General features: G+C 56.4%; 1 protein-coding gene across 16 annotated transcripts in view; it reads left to right on the forward strand.

Annotated features, from left to right (window-relative positions):
• The window catches only part of RALGPS1 (Ral GEF with PH domain and SH3 binding motif 1), a 313,342-nt gene that overhangs the window by 283,664 nt on the left and 16,722 nt on the right, over positions 1-12,956 (forward strand). For 12 of the 16 annotated variants that reach the window (XM_086684052.1, XM_086684056.1, XM_086684055.1 and 9 more), the window contains 3 exons: positions 4,004-4,130; positions 5,387-5,544; positions 7,799-7,850. In XM_086684052.1, coding sequence (XP_086540178.1) covers positions 4,004-4,130; positions 5,387-5,544; positions 7,799-7,850 — 337 coding nt within the window. The remainder of the gene's footprint in view (positions 1-4,003; positions 4,131-5,386; positions 5,545-7,798; positions 7,851-12,956) is intronic. The other 4 variants (XM_025914914.2, XM_086684057.1, XM_086684058.1 and 1 more) reach the window with 1 other exon arrangement.

The following is a 12,956-nucleotide window of genomic DNA, read 5'->3' on the forward strand; positions in this document are numbered from 1 at the left end:
GGAGCCTGGAGCCTGCTTCTGATTCTGTGTCTCCCTCTCTCTCTGCCCCTAACCCACTCGCATTCTGTCTCTGTATCTCTCAAAAATAAATAAACATTAGAAAAAATTAAAAATAAAATAAAATATTCTCATTTTAAATGAAATATTGAACACGTAGAGAGCACCCATTGTGCCCACTATCCATATTTAACAGAAATTAGCATTTAGCCATATTTTATATTTTTCTTAAGTAAAATAACACTACAGATAGAGCAGAAATCCCTCTTACCCTATCCTTCCTCTTTCTTCCCCATAGAGGTATCTACTCTCCCGAGACCAATTTATGTTATTCCTGTGCAGGGTTTTTCTATTATACTGTTGTTTTGTATGTGTTACGGTGTTTACAAAACTGGCGTCATGCCTCAGTGTAAGCATTGTTTTGCACCTTGCACTTTTCCACTGAGCTTATGCTTCTAGGACGTGAGCTGTATGGATACGTATAAATTCAGTTTAAATTCAGTTTCTTCGCTGTTTTCTGCTCTGTAGAATTTGTTGGGTGAATAGACCACAGCTCATTTATCCATTTCCCTCCTGAGGGGCATGTAGACTTTTTGCTGTTATACACAATGCTACATAGAGCATCCTCATAAATGTGTCACCTTGTGCGTATGCTACGTGCAGGGGTTTCCTGGGGGAAATCTGGGGGATACCTAGAACCGGAGTCGCCTGGTCACAAAGGCATCGCATCTTCACCTTCACTCGCCAGGCTAATAGCCTTCCAAATATTTGGCATTTTCCCACATTTTCCCACATCCTGGCCACCACTTGATGTTGTTGGGCTAATTAATTTTTGACAACCTACTAAGGTAAGAACATTTTTTTCTCACCGTTACTATACAATTTGCATTCCCATGATCACCGGTGAGGTTAAGCATCTCTCCTTGTAGTTATTGGTCACGTGGGGTTTTCCTCTTTTGTGAATTTCCCGTTTGTGTCCTTTACCCATTTTCTCTATGTGGTTTGCCTCTTTCTTACTGATATTTGAAGTTCTTTATATATCTCAACACGAATCCTTTGCTGGGGGTGTGGGTGACACGATCCCTCCTCCCAGAGTACAACTTGCCTTTTAACATTGATTTTGCTGACTTTCATTTGTTTGTTTTGGTGCAGAAATGTTTAATTTTAATGCAGTCAATTCAGTTTTGTTTTGTTTTTTTGTACTTTAGGTCTTATGCTTTTTGTTTCTTTCCCCAAGGTCATCGACATCGTCTCTTATGTTTTTTTCCCCGAGTAGTTTCACATTTTTGCTTTTTTACATTCATGGTGTGAATCCGCTTGTGTAACATAAGGTGGGAGGACCCCAATTTCGTCTTTCTCCCCACGGAGCCCGATGGTTCTAGCGCCATGTACTGAAAAGACCCTCCCTGCCCCACTGACCCACCATCATGAAGCGAGTCCGGGCTCTCCCTTCTAATTTACCGAACTGTTTCTCCGTCTCTGCCCCAACACCAAACTGGGTGCGTTCCTACCATTTTGTGTGTTGTTCTGATATCTGGTAGGGCAAGGCCTGTACTGCCCTTCTTGACAACTGTCCTGGCGACTTCTTCCCTTTATTCTTCCATCAGGACGTTAAGACCAGCTTAAGTGACCAGGCAGTGGTCAGGCAGCATTGAACACCACACCGCTGGCAGTTTCGAGCTCAGAATTGATGTGCCCAGCTTTTCATTTTTTCAAACACTCACGAAGCTGTACAGGGGTTGGATTTCAGAGGATCCGTCAGGAGGTAGAAGAAGGTCGTGTGGGGACCCAGCCCACGTGGTGACAGGAGAGATGGGTATGGAGGGGATGTGCAGAATCTAGGGGCCTCGGTGATCATGTCTGGCAAGTAAAGAGGGGGTAAGAAGAGGAGAGGCCGGTCACCGTCCGGGAGAAACCAAGACGACCCCACACTCCAGGCCAGATGACTGAGTGTCCATGGTTGGAGATACAGGAGGAGGATCCGGGTGTGACCTTCACGGAGCAGAACTCAGGGTACCTTAGGAATGTTCAGACAGAAGCATCCTGGGTGTATTGGTCTCGGGTTCAGAAAAGAGGGCTGTGGGACAAATTTAAGAGCCAAAACCAGACCCAAAGAGGGAAGACTGCGTAGAAAACACCAACACGAGAGCCAGGTGGAGGATAAGGAGCCCACAGAGGAGACAGAGTGACAGTGACCAAGAGGCACAGGGAGAGGCAGGAGTGAGACAGCACAGACAGCCGGGACGCAAGGTGTTGCGAGGAGTGGCCACTGGCACCGGATGCGGCAGGCTGTAGGGAGAAGGTGTGAGGGCAGAGGCAGAGCTACGAGGAGCACGGTCCTCTGAGGAAATGCGACTGGCCAGGAGGAACACGGGGCCAAGGGCCTGTATTCCACAGAAAACGGGAGACGACGATGTATTTAAAGGCTGTGGAAGGGGCCGGAAAGAAAGGAGGTGATTGTGTGAATGCTCAGAGGGAACAGGCAGGACCGCGGAGGAGAGGAGTGCCCGAGCCCCAGGCCCTACAGGGAGGCACGTGTGGATGGAGCACATGTGACAGTTGCAAGGCTGGAGCTGGCAGCCACAGTTTTCTCGTGGAGGTGGAGAGTGGTGTCTCTCGAAAGGGAGGGGGCTTGAGGAGAGAGGGATCGGTGGTGGGGCGCGGGGATCTGAGGGAGGAGGTGTGTGTGCACGGTGGGGGTGTGGAGGGGAGGCAGGGGTGAGAACCCAACAGCTGGGAGCCGGAAGCCCGCGCTCCGGGTGATGTGAGTTCCCGCCTCATGAACCTTCCGGAGGGCCGGAAGGGACCTAGACTTCCTGTGGTGACAGGCTGGGAACAGGGCTCATTAGTTTGGACTTTATGAGGATGATCCAAGCATGCTGGAGAACCAGGGAACCCTTCGGTCCCTTGTGCACCTATGGCGTCTTGGGGTGGAAGATCTGAAGCCTTGGGTGGACCTCGGGCCTCACAGGCTCTCCAGAAAAGTGTCTCCACGTGTGCGTTTGATATGGTCGAGCTCCTTTGTGGAAGCCCTGGTTCCTATGTCCAGTGTTTGTCCCAGGCAGCTGTGGCTAGGCTAGCACCTGCGGTCACCTCTCTTAAAGTTGTCTCTTCCCAAGCCACAGAAATGAAAGTACAATAGTGGTCGGGGCCACGGCCCTCAAAATCTAGCCACGGACATGAAGGATTCTGCCTCAGTCTCCGCATCCGGCACTCAGTGTGGTTGGTGGCCCTGGCCCCCGGCTCTCATGACCTTCCAGTGACCCCGTGCATAGGGCTGAGAAGGACATGGTAACAGTTGTCAGAATGAAACAAGTAGAAGTGCCACCTGTGAAATTCTAGGTACATGACCTTATGACCTCCCAGCCACCTGCAAGGTGAGTTAAGTTACTCCCACTTTTCAGATGAGGAACCCGAGGCTCAGGGAACAAGTTAAGTAACCTGTCCAAGGTCACCAGGCAGTAACTGATAGGCCTGGGGTCTCAACCCCTGCCTCCCTAGCCCTGCCCTACCTCGGTAAATCCCCCGCCTCCTCTGAGAAGCCCTCCTTCCATTTTTGGTTGAGTGAACAGGCAGAGAAGGACACAGGGCCAGGTCACTGGACTTGGACTCAGAAGATGGGCCGTGAAGTCCCAATTCTGTCGCCCAACTGGGTGGCCCTGGATAAGTGTTGCCACGGGGAAACCAGGCCAGGCTGCCTGTCCCCACATCCACCCCATCTCCATCCGCACATTCTCCCTCCCCCGTGTTAGCCGGTGGCACTGCCTGGTCAGGGGGCACCATGCAGAGCAGGACGCTGGGCACTTTAACAGTCGGTTCAGAGGCTCGCTATACTGCCAGTGAGGGCTCATTGTCTCCCGAGTAGAAAGCCACCAGGCCTGTGTGAACCTGGCCCCACTACAGCAGCCAGGCCAGGTACCTGACCCCTCCCGGAGCCACCTCCTCTGGGCTTCCCCAGGCCAGCTTCACCCCCACCCCCATCACTCTCTCTCTCTCCTGTTCACAGGCCCCTCCACTGGCTCCAGTTCCGCGAGGTTCAGCCGGCGGCCCACCTGTCCCGACGCGTCTGTTGCTGGCAGCCTCCCCACACCCCCTGTCCCGAGACACCGGAAGAGCCACAGCCTGGGAAACAAGTGGGTGACTGAGCGAGCCCCCCCCCCCCCCCACCGTGGGCTCCAGGGCTGCTGGGACTGCTTGGCTACTGGGAGCCGCCTTGTCCATCTGATGCGTGCTCTTGGTATCCCTGGCTGACGGCCTCTCCTCAGGCTGGCACAGGCTCGGGGAGAGCCGGGGAGGGGCGGGGGAGCGGTCCCGGCTGCGGCAGCACGGCCTGTGTCCTGGTGACCGGTATCACTGGCTCAGGAGCCAATGGAGGAGGCATACAGGGAAGTGCAGGGCAGCAATGGTTGGATTCCAGAAAGTTTGCCAAGCTCAGTTAGTGCCTCCCTTGCGGAAAGCTCCAGAGCCCAGTGGAGACCGTGACTGTCATCCAGAGCATCACTCAGTGTCTCAAGGCATCTGCCTGCGTTGGGGCTCAGAGTCTCTGCTTGCCCATTGCTTCAGAAAGCCTGCAGAGCAGTGAACCTGCCACTGGTTCACCCAGCCCTGTGGGACTGACAGCTTGGGGACATGTATGGACCTCAGTGTGGCTGGGGGCAGCCATGCCCATGTCCCCAGGGTATTGGGCACAGGCCCTTGAACCAGTTGGATCCCTCCTCCCTCAGTTCTTTCCTCCCTCCATCCCTCCCTTCCTTCCTTTCTTCCACCACCAAAACACGAGCCTCGGCCAGCTCAGGCTGGCCCTGGAGTCACTCATAGGCTGGAGGGGAAAAGGGTTGCTGTCTGAGGGTTTAGTGCTTGCTCCGTGTTAGATACTCTGCTACATGCCTGCCAAGCATTATGTCACTGAGCCCCTACAGGCCTCCGAGGTAGGGGCTGTATCATATACATTGTAAGATGAGTCCTATGAGGTTCAATGGGGTGAAGCACCTTGCAATGGTGAGTAAGGTTGGAACAAGGATTTGGACCAGACGTGTGACTCCAGAACCAGGCATGCTGCCCACAGGGCCACTCTGCCCCTTCACTTGTGTGGCGCCATGGTTCACAAGCACGATCCACTCACATGAGCCTTACAATCGTCCTGAGAAACAGGCAGGGCAAGTATCCATAGTCCCCATTTGACAGATGGAGAAACTGAGGCTCAGAGAAAGGATGTGACTTGCCCAAGGTCACGCCATGAGATAGGGCCGAGCCTGGACTTGCACCGTGGTTCTGGGTGGCTGCCTTTTTCCTCCGGCTGCACCATCTGCTCAGGACCCCAGGGCAGGTATACTCACTGTGACTCCACAGATAAGGAGCTCTGCCTTCTTTCTTCCTTTCCGTTTTCCAGTATGATGTGTCAGTTGAGTGTAGTTGAGAGTAAAAGTGCGACATTCCCATCGGAGAAAGCGAGACACCTGCTGGACGACAGTGTCCTAGAGTCTCGCAGCCCCCGCAGGGGCCTCGCCCTCACCTCCTCCTCTGCCGTCACCAATGGACTCTCCCTAGGTAAGCGTCTCCGGCCTGCACACGACAGTGCGGTGTGTGCTCCGTGTCTGTCTCTGTCACTGTGCAGCGCCCGGTGGCCCCTCACCCTCTGCAGAAAGGGCTCCCCTACAGGAGTCGCCAGAGCCAGGAGGGCTTTGCTTCCCCATCTCCAGGGCTTCACAAAGTGACCTGGGTTTGTCCTCGTCCTGCCGGTAGCCCTGAGCGCGGCAGGCAGGTGGAAGGAAGCCGGACGCACACCTGAGACCCGCTGTCATTGGTTGGCCACTGTGAGAGCCTGGCCGCGGCCCCAGCGGGGCTTCTGTCCTGGGGGAGCCACAAGGCCCAGCGTGCAGAGCCAAGCGGGGGGAGCTGCCGGGGACAGCAGCTGGGTGGGCCACCGGGTTCTCTCACTCGTGTACTTGTCTTCACACTGAGAAGCCAGAGTTAGGGAGGATGAAAAATTGATCTTCGGGGATAAAATTGCATGTCTGAGCTTCAGCCAAAAATGGTACTTATGTCAGCGGAAGGAACAGAGAACTGCCGAGGCTGGGGTGGAGAGAGGTTGGAGGCAGAGCCGAGGACACTGTTGAGCTCTGGTCACAGGCCTGTCACCCTGCGGTGCCCAGGTCACCTGTCATTACTACCATCAGACAAGTACTGTCACTGGCTGTGTCCTTTCAGTGTGCCTGTGCTTCCGTAGTCTGTGTGTCTGCGTGTCTGTCTGGGAGTCCTCCCAGGGCTGGGGGTGGCTTAGTTGCCGGGCTGGGGGTTTGATCCGGTGTGGTCTGCAGGGTGGGGGGCCCATGAGCACTGGGAGGAAGGGGGAGGAAGGGGGAGGAAGGGGAAGGGCGGGAATCACCTGTCACACGTCCCAGTCTCTGAGGCAGTGTCCCTACAGGGGCAGTCATCTCCCACCCCCCGGAAGGGCTGTGACGAGCAAAGTCGGCACCTGCCTTCTCACCTGGTGGGAAGTTATCCTAATTGGACCCAGTCAGGGCTTTACAACAGCTTAGGACAGTGCAGGCTGTGGTTTGTAGGTGTCAGTGTATTGGGGAGAATTCTGGAGTCAGTATGTTCAGGAAAGGCTGGGCTGCACCAGGTAAGCAGATCCGTTCTGAGAGACTAGAGTATGCTGATGAGCATTATGGATCTCTCCAGAAAGGCAGTAGAGTCTGCAGGTCCCCACAGCCTGGTCATGGAACCCTTTCCTCGGAACGTCTTGGAACAGGATGGGGGTGAAGTTCTGAGGAACCATTTTGGGAAGTGCCAGACCCAGAGCATTCAGCTGGGCAGCTGAGTTTTCCATCCAGGAAAACTTTCTGAGCTGTGCCTGTAACCCCCAGGCCTTGCTATTCCTGAGACAGAAAAGGGACTCAGGCACAGTGCTGTCCGGTATCCAGGCAGATCACCAGGCGGTTGGTCCTCAGCCCCTCTTCTTGGGAAACTCAGATATCTTTCTGTCTGGAGCCGAAAGCCCCGGGAGTGAACTGCGATGTGCGCATGTGCCCTGTCTGGAGACCTTTCCACCCGGTGACTCCCAAGGGGCCCGAGACCTCCTCCCTCCTCCTCTCCGGCTGGCCCGCCTTAGTGCCAGCAGGCAGCCCAGGCAGAGAGCTGAGCCGAGGCACCTCCGGGTCCTGAGAGAGCTCACAGAGGCATTCGGCGGTGTGCAGTGACAGGTGTCCTTGTGGCTGGAGCCGGGCCTTGGAGAGCCGGTGTCCCGGTCCACCCCAGAGGAGCAGCCTGGGGGAGGTGGAGCCCGTCTCTGGTGTATGCTGGCCAGGAGGTGAAGGGGCGCTCCCTGGAGGCTTCTGTCTAACGCCAGGCAGCTTCTCTGTGACCATTTGGGAGGAAGGAGGTGCTCATTTGGCCCCTGTCCTCACTAGGTGAGGCTTGTTCTAGCACTGGTGTCACTTGGGCCAGGAGGGAGGCGGTGATGGGGCCAGGCCAGGCCAACACAGAGGCCGAGGGAGACAGAGCCTGGGGGGCCGGTGGGCAGGTAGCTGCCGCCTTCAGCGGGGCAGAGGGAAGGGAGTGGAGGGCCTACCGGGAACGGCGGGAGGGGCTGGTTCTTTGACGCTCCCAGGAGAGGGAGTCAGAAATAGCAGCAAAGCCCCAAGTCATACGGAGGCCCACAGGGTCAGAAAGCTGTTCGTCTGGCACTTCTGTGGAGCTCAGGGGGCCTGGGCCTGCTGACCCAGGAGAACAGACTCCTCCGGGGTTGGCCGCTCTTCCGCGAGGCCGCCACGCTCATTGATCTGTGTTCCTTTTCCAGGCAGTAGTGAGAGCTCAGAGTTTAGTGAAGAGATGTCTTCAGGGCTGGAAAGGTGAGTGTGGCCTCAGCTCGGCCTCCCTCCCAGGGCGGCGCTCAGGGCTCCGGGCAGGGACCAGCCCCCACCCCCTCCGCCCCTCACTGGCTGCTCCTTGGGTCAGCTCGGGGCCCAGGGGCAGGCCCCCTCGGCGTGGGAGGTAGAAGAGCAGGATGGGCAGGGGGCGGGGGTCCCGGCCCCATGCTCTGAGCAGCCCCACTCATCTTCCGGTCCAGAGCTAGCCCAGGCGCCTGAGGCCAGTAGCTCTTCCTCAGGCCGAGCTGCAGGGGAGAACCTGCGAGCAGATTTGGTCTGAAATGTGGGTTCTTAAAACCAGACTCCTGAGATGGGCCTGGTGTGGAGATGGGCCCGTGGCTCCGCCTGGTGGGGTCTGAGAGTGTTACACCCGCAAGGCCTCGGCTTTGGGCTGACACCCGCCCCGCTGGGCACTGGTGACAGCCAGTGGATCCCAGCCCCGGGTTTGGCTCCCTGTGGTGAGCCCTTCTGCCCCAGGAGTGGGGCCTCCTGCTCGGGAAGCCACTCACCCCACACGCTGATGCTTTCTCTGCCGGGCACCAGGGTGGCCCCGGGAAGACAGAGATCCTGAGTGGGGAGCTCCCACGGCGGCGGCTCCCCCGGAAGTGAGGGGCGTCGTGGTGACTGGAGGTCTGAGGGGATGGCAGGGAGAAATCCACTGACACCGAATGCTACAGAGAGGCAGGTCCACACCGTCCTTCACAGTAGCCCCTCCACCAGCGTGCGGGGGCCCGTGCGCACAGAGGGACACACACACGCCCACACTTATACACACAGTCTCCCACATGCGTGCGCACACACGTGCATCCATACATGTGCTCTCGCATGTGTGGGTATATGTACACGTGTACGGTCACACACAGCTCACACACACACACACACACACACACACCTCACACGCTCCTCACTCCTCATTCCTCCGGGGGGTGCTGACGCCTCCTGTCTCACCGGACCCCACAATCATAAAATGGCCAGAGAGGAGGAGGTGAACCCACCCAGCGAGTCCTCACAGGGCAGAGAGACGTAAGTGATAAGCCAGGAGTGACTTCCGTTGAGCATTCCCTGTGGGTCAGACGCTGTCTCGGCCCCACCGAATCCTCAAGCATTTCTGCACGGTGGTTATCCGTAGTGTCCCCATTTTACACCTGTGGCCAGCAAGGCTCAGGGAGGTGAAGTGACTTGTCCTGCTTCCCGCTCCTCTGGTAGGGCAGAGCCGGCCCAGGTCCGCATCCTCCTGACCGCCGAGCCCACCTCTTCACTGCTATGCTCCCGGCCTGGTCCAGAGGGCCACTGTGACAGCTACAGGGACTGGCCCCACGTCAGTCAGTCGGTTGGTCAGTCCATCTGTCCTTGGGAAACCCTGGACGGAAGGCCACCAGCCCTCGGAACCTGCCCCCTCTGCCCTTGCTGTGGGACCTCTGGAGGGATGTTTGCTCTGTTCTTGCTTGGGTCGCTCGGGCGAATGGTCCCCGCTGCCCTCACCCTGAGGCCGGCCCTGCAGTGGAGATGAGAACCAGACAGGGTCTAGGGCAGACTCCACATCTGATGAGCAAAATTTTGGCTTTTGTCAACATCAGTCAGGGGACTCCTAGGGAGACCCTGAGGAAGGGGGCTTACAGGCAAGCCAGTGTCCCCTGGCCACAGGCCAGTGAGGGGACACCGAGTGGGGAATGCAGTCATGGTGCCAGGATCCTGAATATCATCCAGACTTGAACTTATTCACTGGTTCGTTCGTTCCCTCATTCACTCACTTATTCATTCATTGAGTAGCTGTTTATTAAGCCACTGCATCCTGCCAGGCACCCTGCTAGTCACTGAGGGCAGCAGGTGTGGATCCTAAGGAGCACCCATGACCCAGACTGGAGCCACCAGGAGGGAAGACAGTGAGAGAATTCCTGCCCCGGGAGAGGATGCTGTACTTAATCAGTAGCGAACCCTGTAAGGCGCAGCATTTCTCTTTTTTCTCTTTCACTTAGAATTTGGCATTCTATTTCCCATCCATCATAATGTTCGTAGTAGGTGCTTTGGGGGCAGGACCTCCAGCAAGCGCCGGTCTCCCAGCTGGCTCAACCAGGCAGATGCCCAGGCCTGGGAGCCCGCAGGGAGAACGTCCTGTTTCTCATTCTCTGGGGACCCAGCTCTGGGATCCTAGCCCGATGAAGGAGACAGGAGACCACTTGCTTTGGAAGGTGCCTGTGGGGCTGGGATGAGCCCTCCAGCGTGAGACCCACGCTGCGCCCTGGCCTCCACCTCCTGTGGCCTGGCCTCCAGTCTGCTTTTCCATCCTGCACTAGCCTCTTTCCACGTCCACCGGAAAGAATCCGCTCCCTCAAATGCACGCGAGCATTTTAGACTTTGGTGAAGACCCGGATGGCAGAGCTGGAGGGGAGAGTCTGTCTCACGCTCTTTGAAAATCTTCATCAAACGCCACTCTTTTCCACACAGTTCAGTGGCCACAGTTCACTTTGCCACCGGGCCTCCCTTCTTCCTAACCTTCACCCACACCGTGCTCAGCCCCACTGGGTCCTCCCTTCACCCCCAGGCCACTTTGCTCCAGCTCTACAAAGGTGAGCAGATTCTCTCTTTCCCTGGAAGCCGGGGCCACGCTGCCTGGGCCCAGAGGCCGGTGTCTTCCCTAAAAGAACCTCCAGAACACTTTTCGGCTAAGTGGAGCTCCCCTTCTCGGAGACCCCACCAGTCCTGGCAGGTGTTGTAAGGACACAGCCTCCTCTACATCTTTGCACTCACGTGGGCCGAATCCACCTCGGAACCACAGCCAATGGTGCAGGAGAGGGCTGGCCCCGCGCAGAGGAATGGGGTGTGAGAGAGGAAGGGCGCCTGGCTTCTCCAGTCCCCAGAGGCCAGGCCGGGGCAGGGGCAGTACTTTGCCCCTCAGCCCTGAAGCTCAGCGGCCACAACTTTCACCTGCTTTGTCCACCAGGCCCCTGGCCCTGGTGGCAAGCTTGACCCAGGCCAGGAAGAGAAGTGGAGCCAAACACCAGCATGAAGGACAGGGAGGTCCCAGGCCAGCGGCCCCTCACCACCAGCACACACCCCTCAATTGGTTTAGAGGCACATTTTAAGCACCCTTTATGCCACCGTGGACAGGCAGCCAGCAGGGTTCCTGTTGCCTGACCGAGCGTGGGTTCGTTTGGCCTTGTCTTGCAACTTTGCCTTCCCTGAGATCACACACGTGGACATTTCAGCCTGGTGGCCCAGAGGCCGTCCTCGAGTGGCAGCCAGAGCCCAGGCAGCACCCAGCGCTATCCTCAAGCGGCCAGCATTGAAGAGCATCCATGGTGGAGCCCGCAAGAGTCCTGGGGACCCTGTGCACTGCTCTCTGTGGGGGTGGGCCAGGCGGAGGGATGGCGCCCCCGATGACCCTGTTCTTGCTAGGACTGTGGAGCCAGGGCAGAGGGGGTGAAGGGGACTTCCCGCTGCTGCTCCCATCCTGCTGTCCCTGCATCTGCCTTCGCAAGGTCACAGGGCCTGGGGGCCGAGGAGGGGTGGGAACAGACCAGCCGTGAGGTGGCCAGACCAGAGAGGGGCTAGTTTGGCTGTTCTAAAGACCCTCCCCTATTTGGGGGGCCCGGAACAACCAGAGGCCGGAGTCCCTGCAGAGGGGAGTGAGGATGGGCCCCCTCTTCTCTTAAGACTCTACCTCCTGTCCCAACCTGCAGTTTTCTGGCCTCAATGTCCTGGGCTGAGGACAAAAATGGAAGGAGGGCCCCAGATCACACTTTGCTTTCCCAAGGAAAGAAGGCAGGTGGCCCCAAAAAGGCATTTTCAACATGTACATAATTAACTGGAAAGTAGGGACTATGGACTAGCCCTAGGCTAGCTTTGAGCAAACCCCAGGCCTCTCAGAAATTCAAAAGGGTAGGGAATATTTTCGTCAGGCCCAGCAGTAAGAACTAAGAGGTGCTTCTTTTTATGCCTGATTTGGCAGTAAAGTAAGAATAAGAATATGAGCCTAAGAGTTGACAATTTTAGATGAAGTTTTTTAAAAGAGGAACAAAATGGGTGATAGAGGTTATGTGTACGTACAAAAACACGTAATGTCCCTCATCTTGGTTCTCTCTGAGTCCTAGGGTCATCGAATGAATATCTTTCCTTCATTTTTTCCCTCTCCAGATCTGCCACAGTGGGTACATGCCTTTTTTACACCCTGAAAAAAACTAACATTTAACTTAAAAAAAAAAAAAAAGATACAATCAGAAACATCTACTGATTGGTTTTGAAGACGTAACATGTGAAAAGTATGGCACAAAGTCATCGCGAACCCCTCGGCCATCTGTCTTCTCTAGTCCCACATTGGCAGTGTGTGGAAAGGGTGCTCTCGTGTGAGAGGCGGGCCAGATGTTTTTTGAGTTTGAGTTGCCGTACTTTGATGCTTTTATGAGTTTCACTCAGTGTGTCCCTCTTGCCACAGGGGGTGGAAAGACGAGGAGGCAGAGGGGTCCTTGGGGGTCATAAGAGGAGAGTGTGACAGCCTCTCGGGGGCAGAGCTGTTTCTCCTTCCCAGGAAGGTGATGGATAGAGGGGAGCTAGTCAGAGCTTAGAGTCCAGCAGGGTGACCCAAGGCAGACTGCGGGGTCAGGGGTGGTTTCCGGTAGAGGCGATGGTTAAGCAGAAGCCCCAGAACTTTGGTGAAGAGGACCACAGTGGGCCCTCGAGAGGGGTGGTGGGATCGGAGGAGGCTGCGAGGCCTGACTCGTGCCAGGATGAGAAAGGAGGTGGCCCAGGGACGCTTGGTATGTCTCTTAAGAGTCACTGCGGGAGAGGTGGGCTCCATGATGCATCCTGGTCTCTGAAGTTCTTAGCGTACCTCTGCATTGAAAGATCATGATCTGGCTTCCAGACACTGCCAGCAGCGCCGGGAGGGGCCTGAGATCAGGACTGCTTGCTCTCAGTGACCTTGGGCATGGCTCTCAACCTCTGGGCCTGAGGAGCCTCAGCTCTACAGCGAGGATACTCACAGGAAATACTTAGCACACAGGTGGAGTTGCTATGTTTGGGAACTTACTTGGATGCTTTTATGAGTTTCCTTCAGTCTGTCCCTCTTGCCAGCGAGCCAGTGATCCGGGG

The sequence above is a fragment of the Puma concolor genome, chromosome D4, assembly GCF_028749965.1.
Source record: "Puma concolor isolate L17-30 chromosome D4, mPumCon1.1.hap2, whole genome shotgun sequence".
Lineage (NCBI taxonomy): Eukaryota > Metazoa > Chordata > Mammalia > Carnivora > Felidae > Puma > Puma concolor.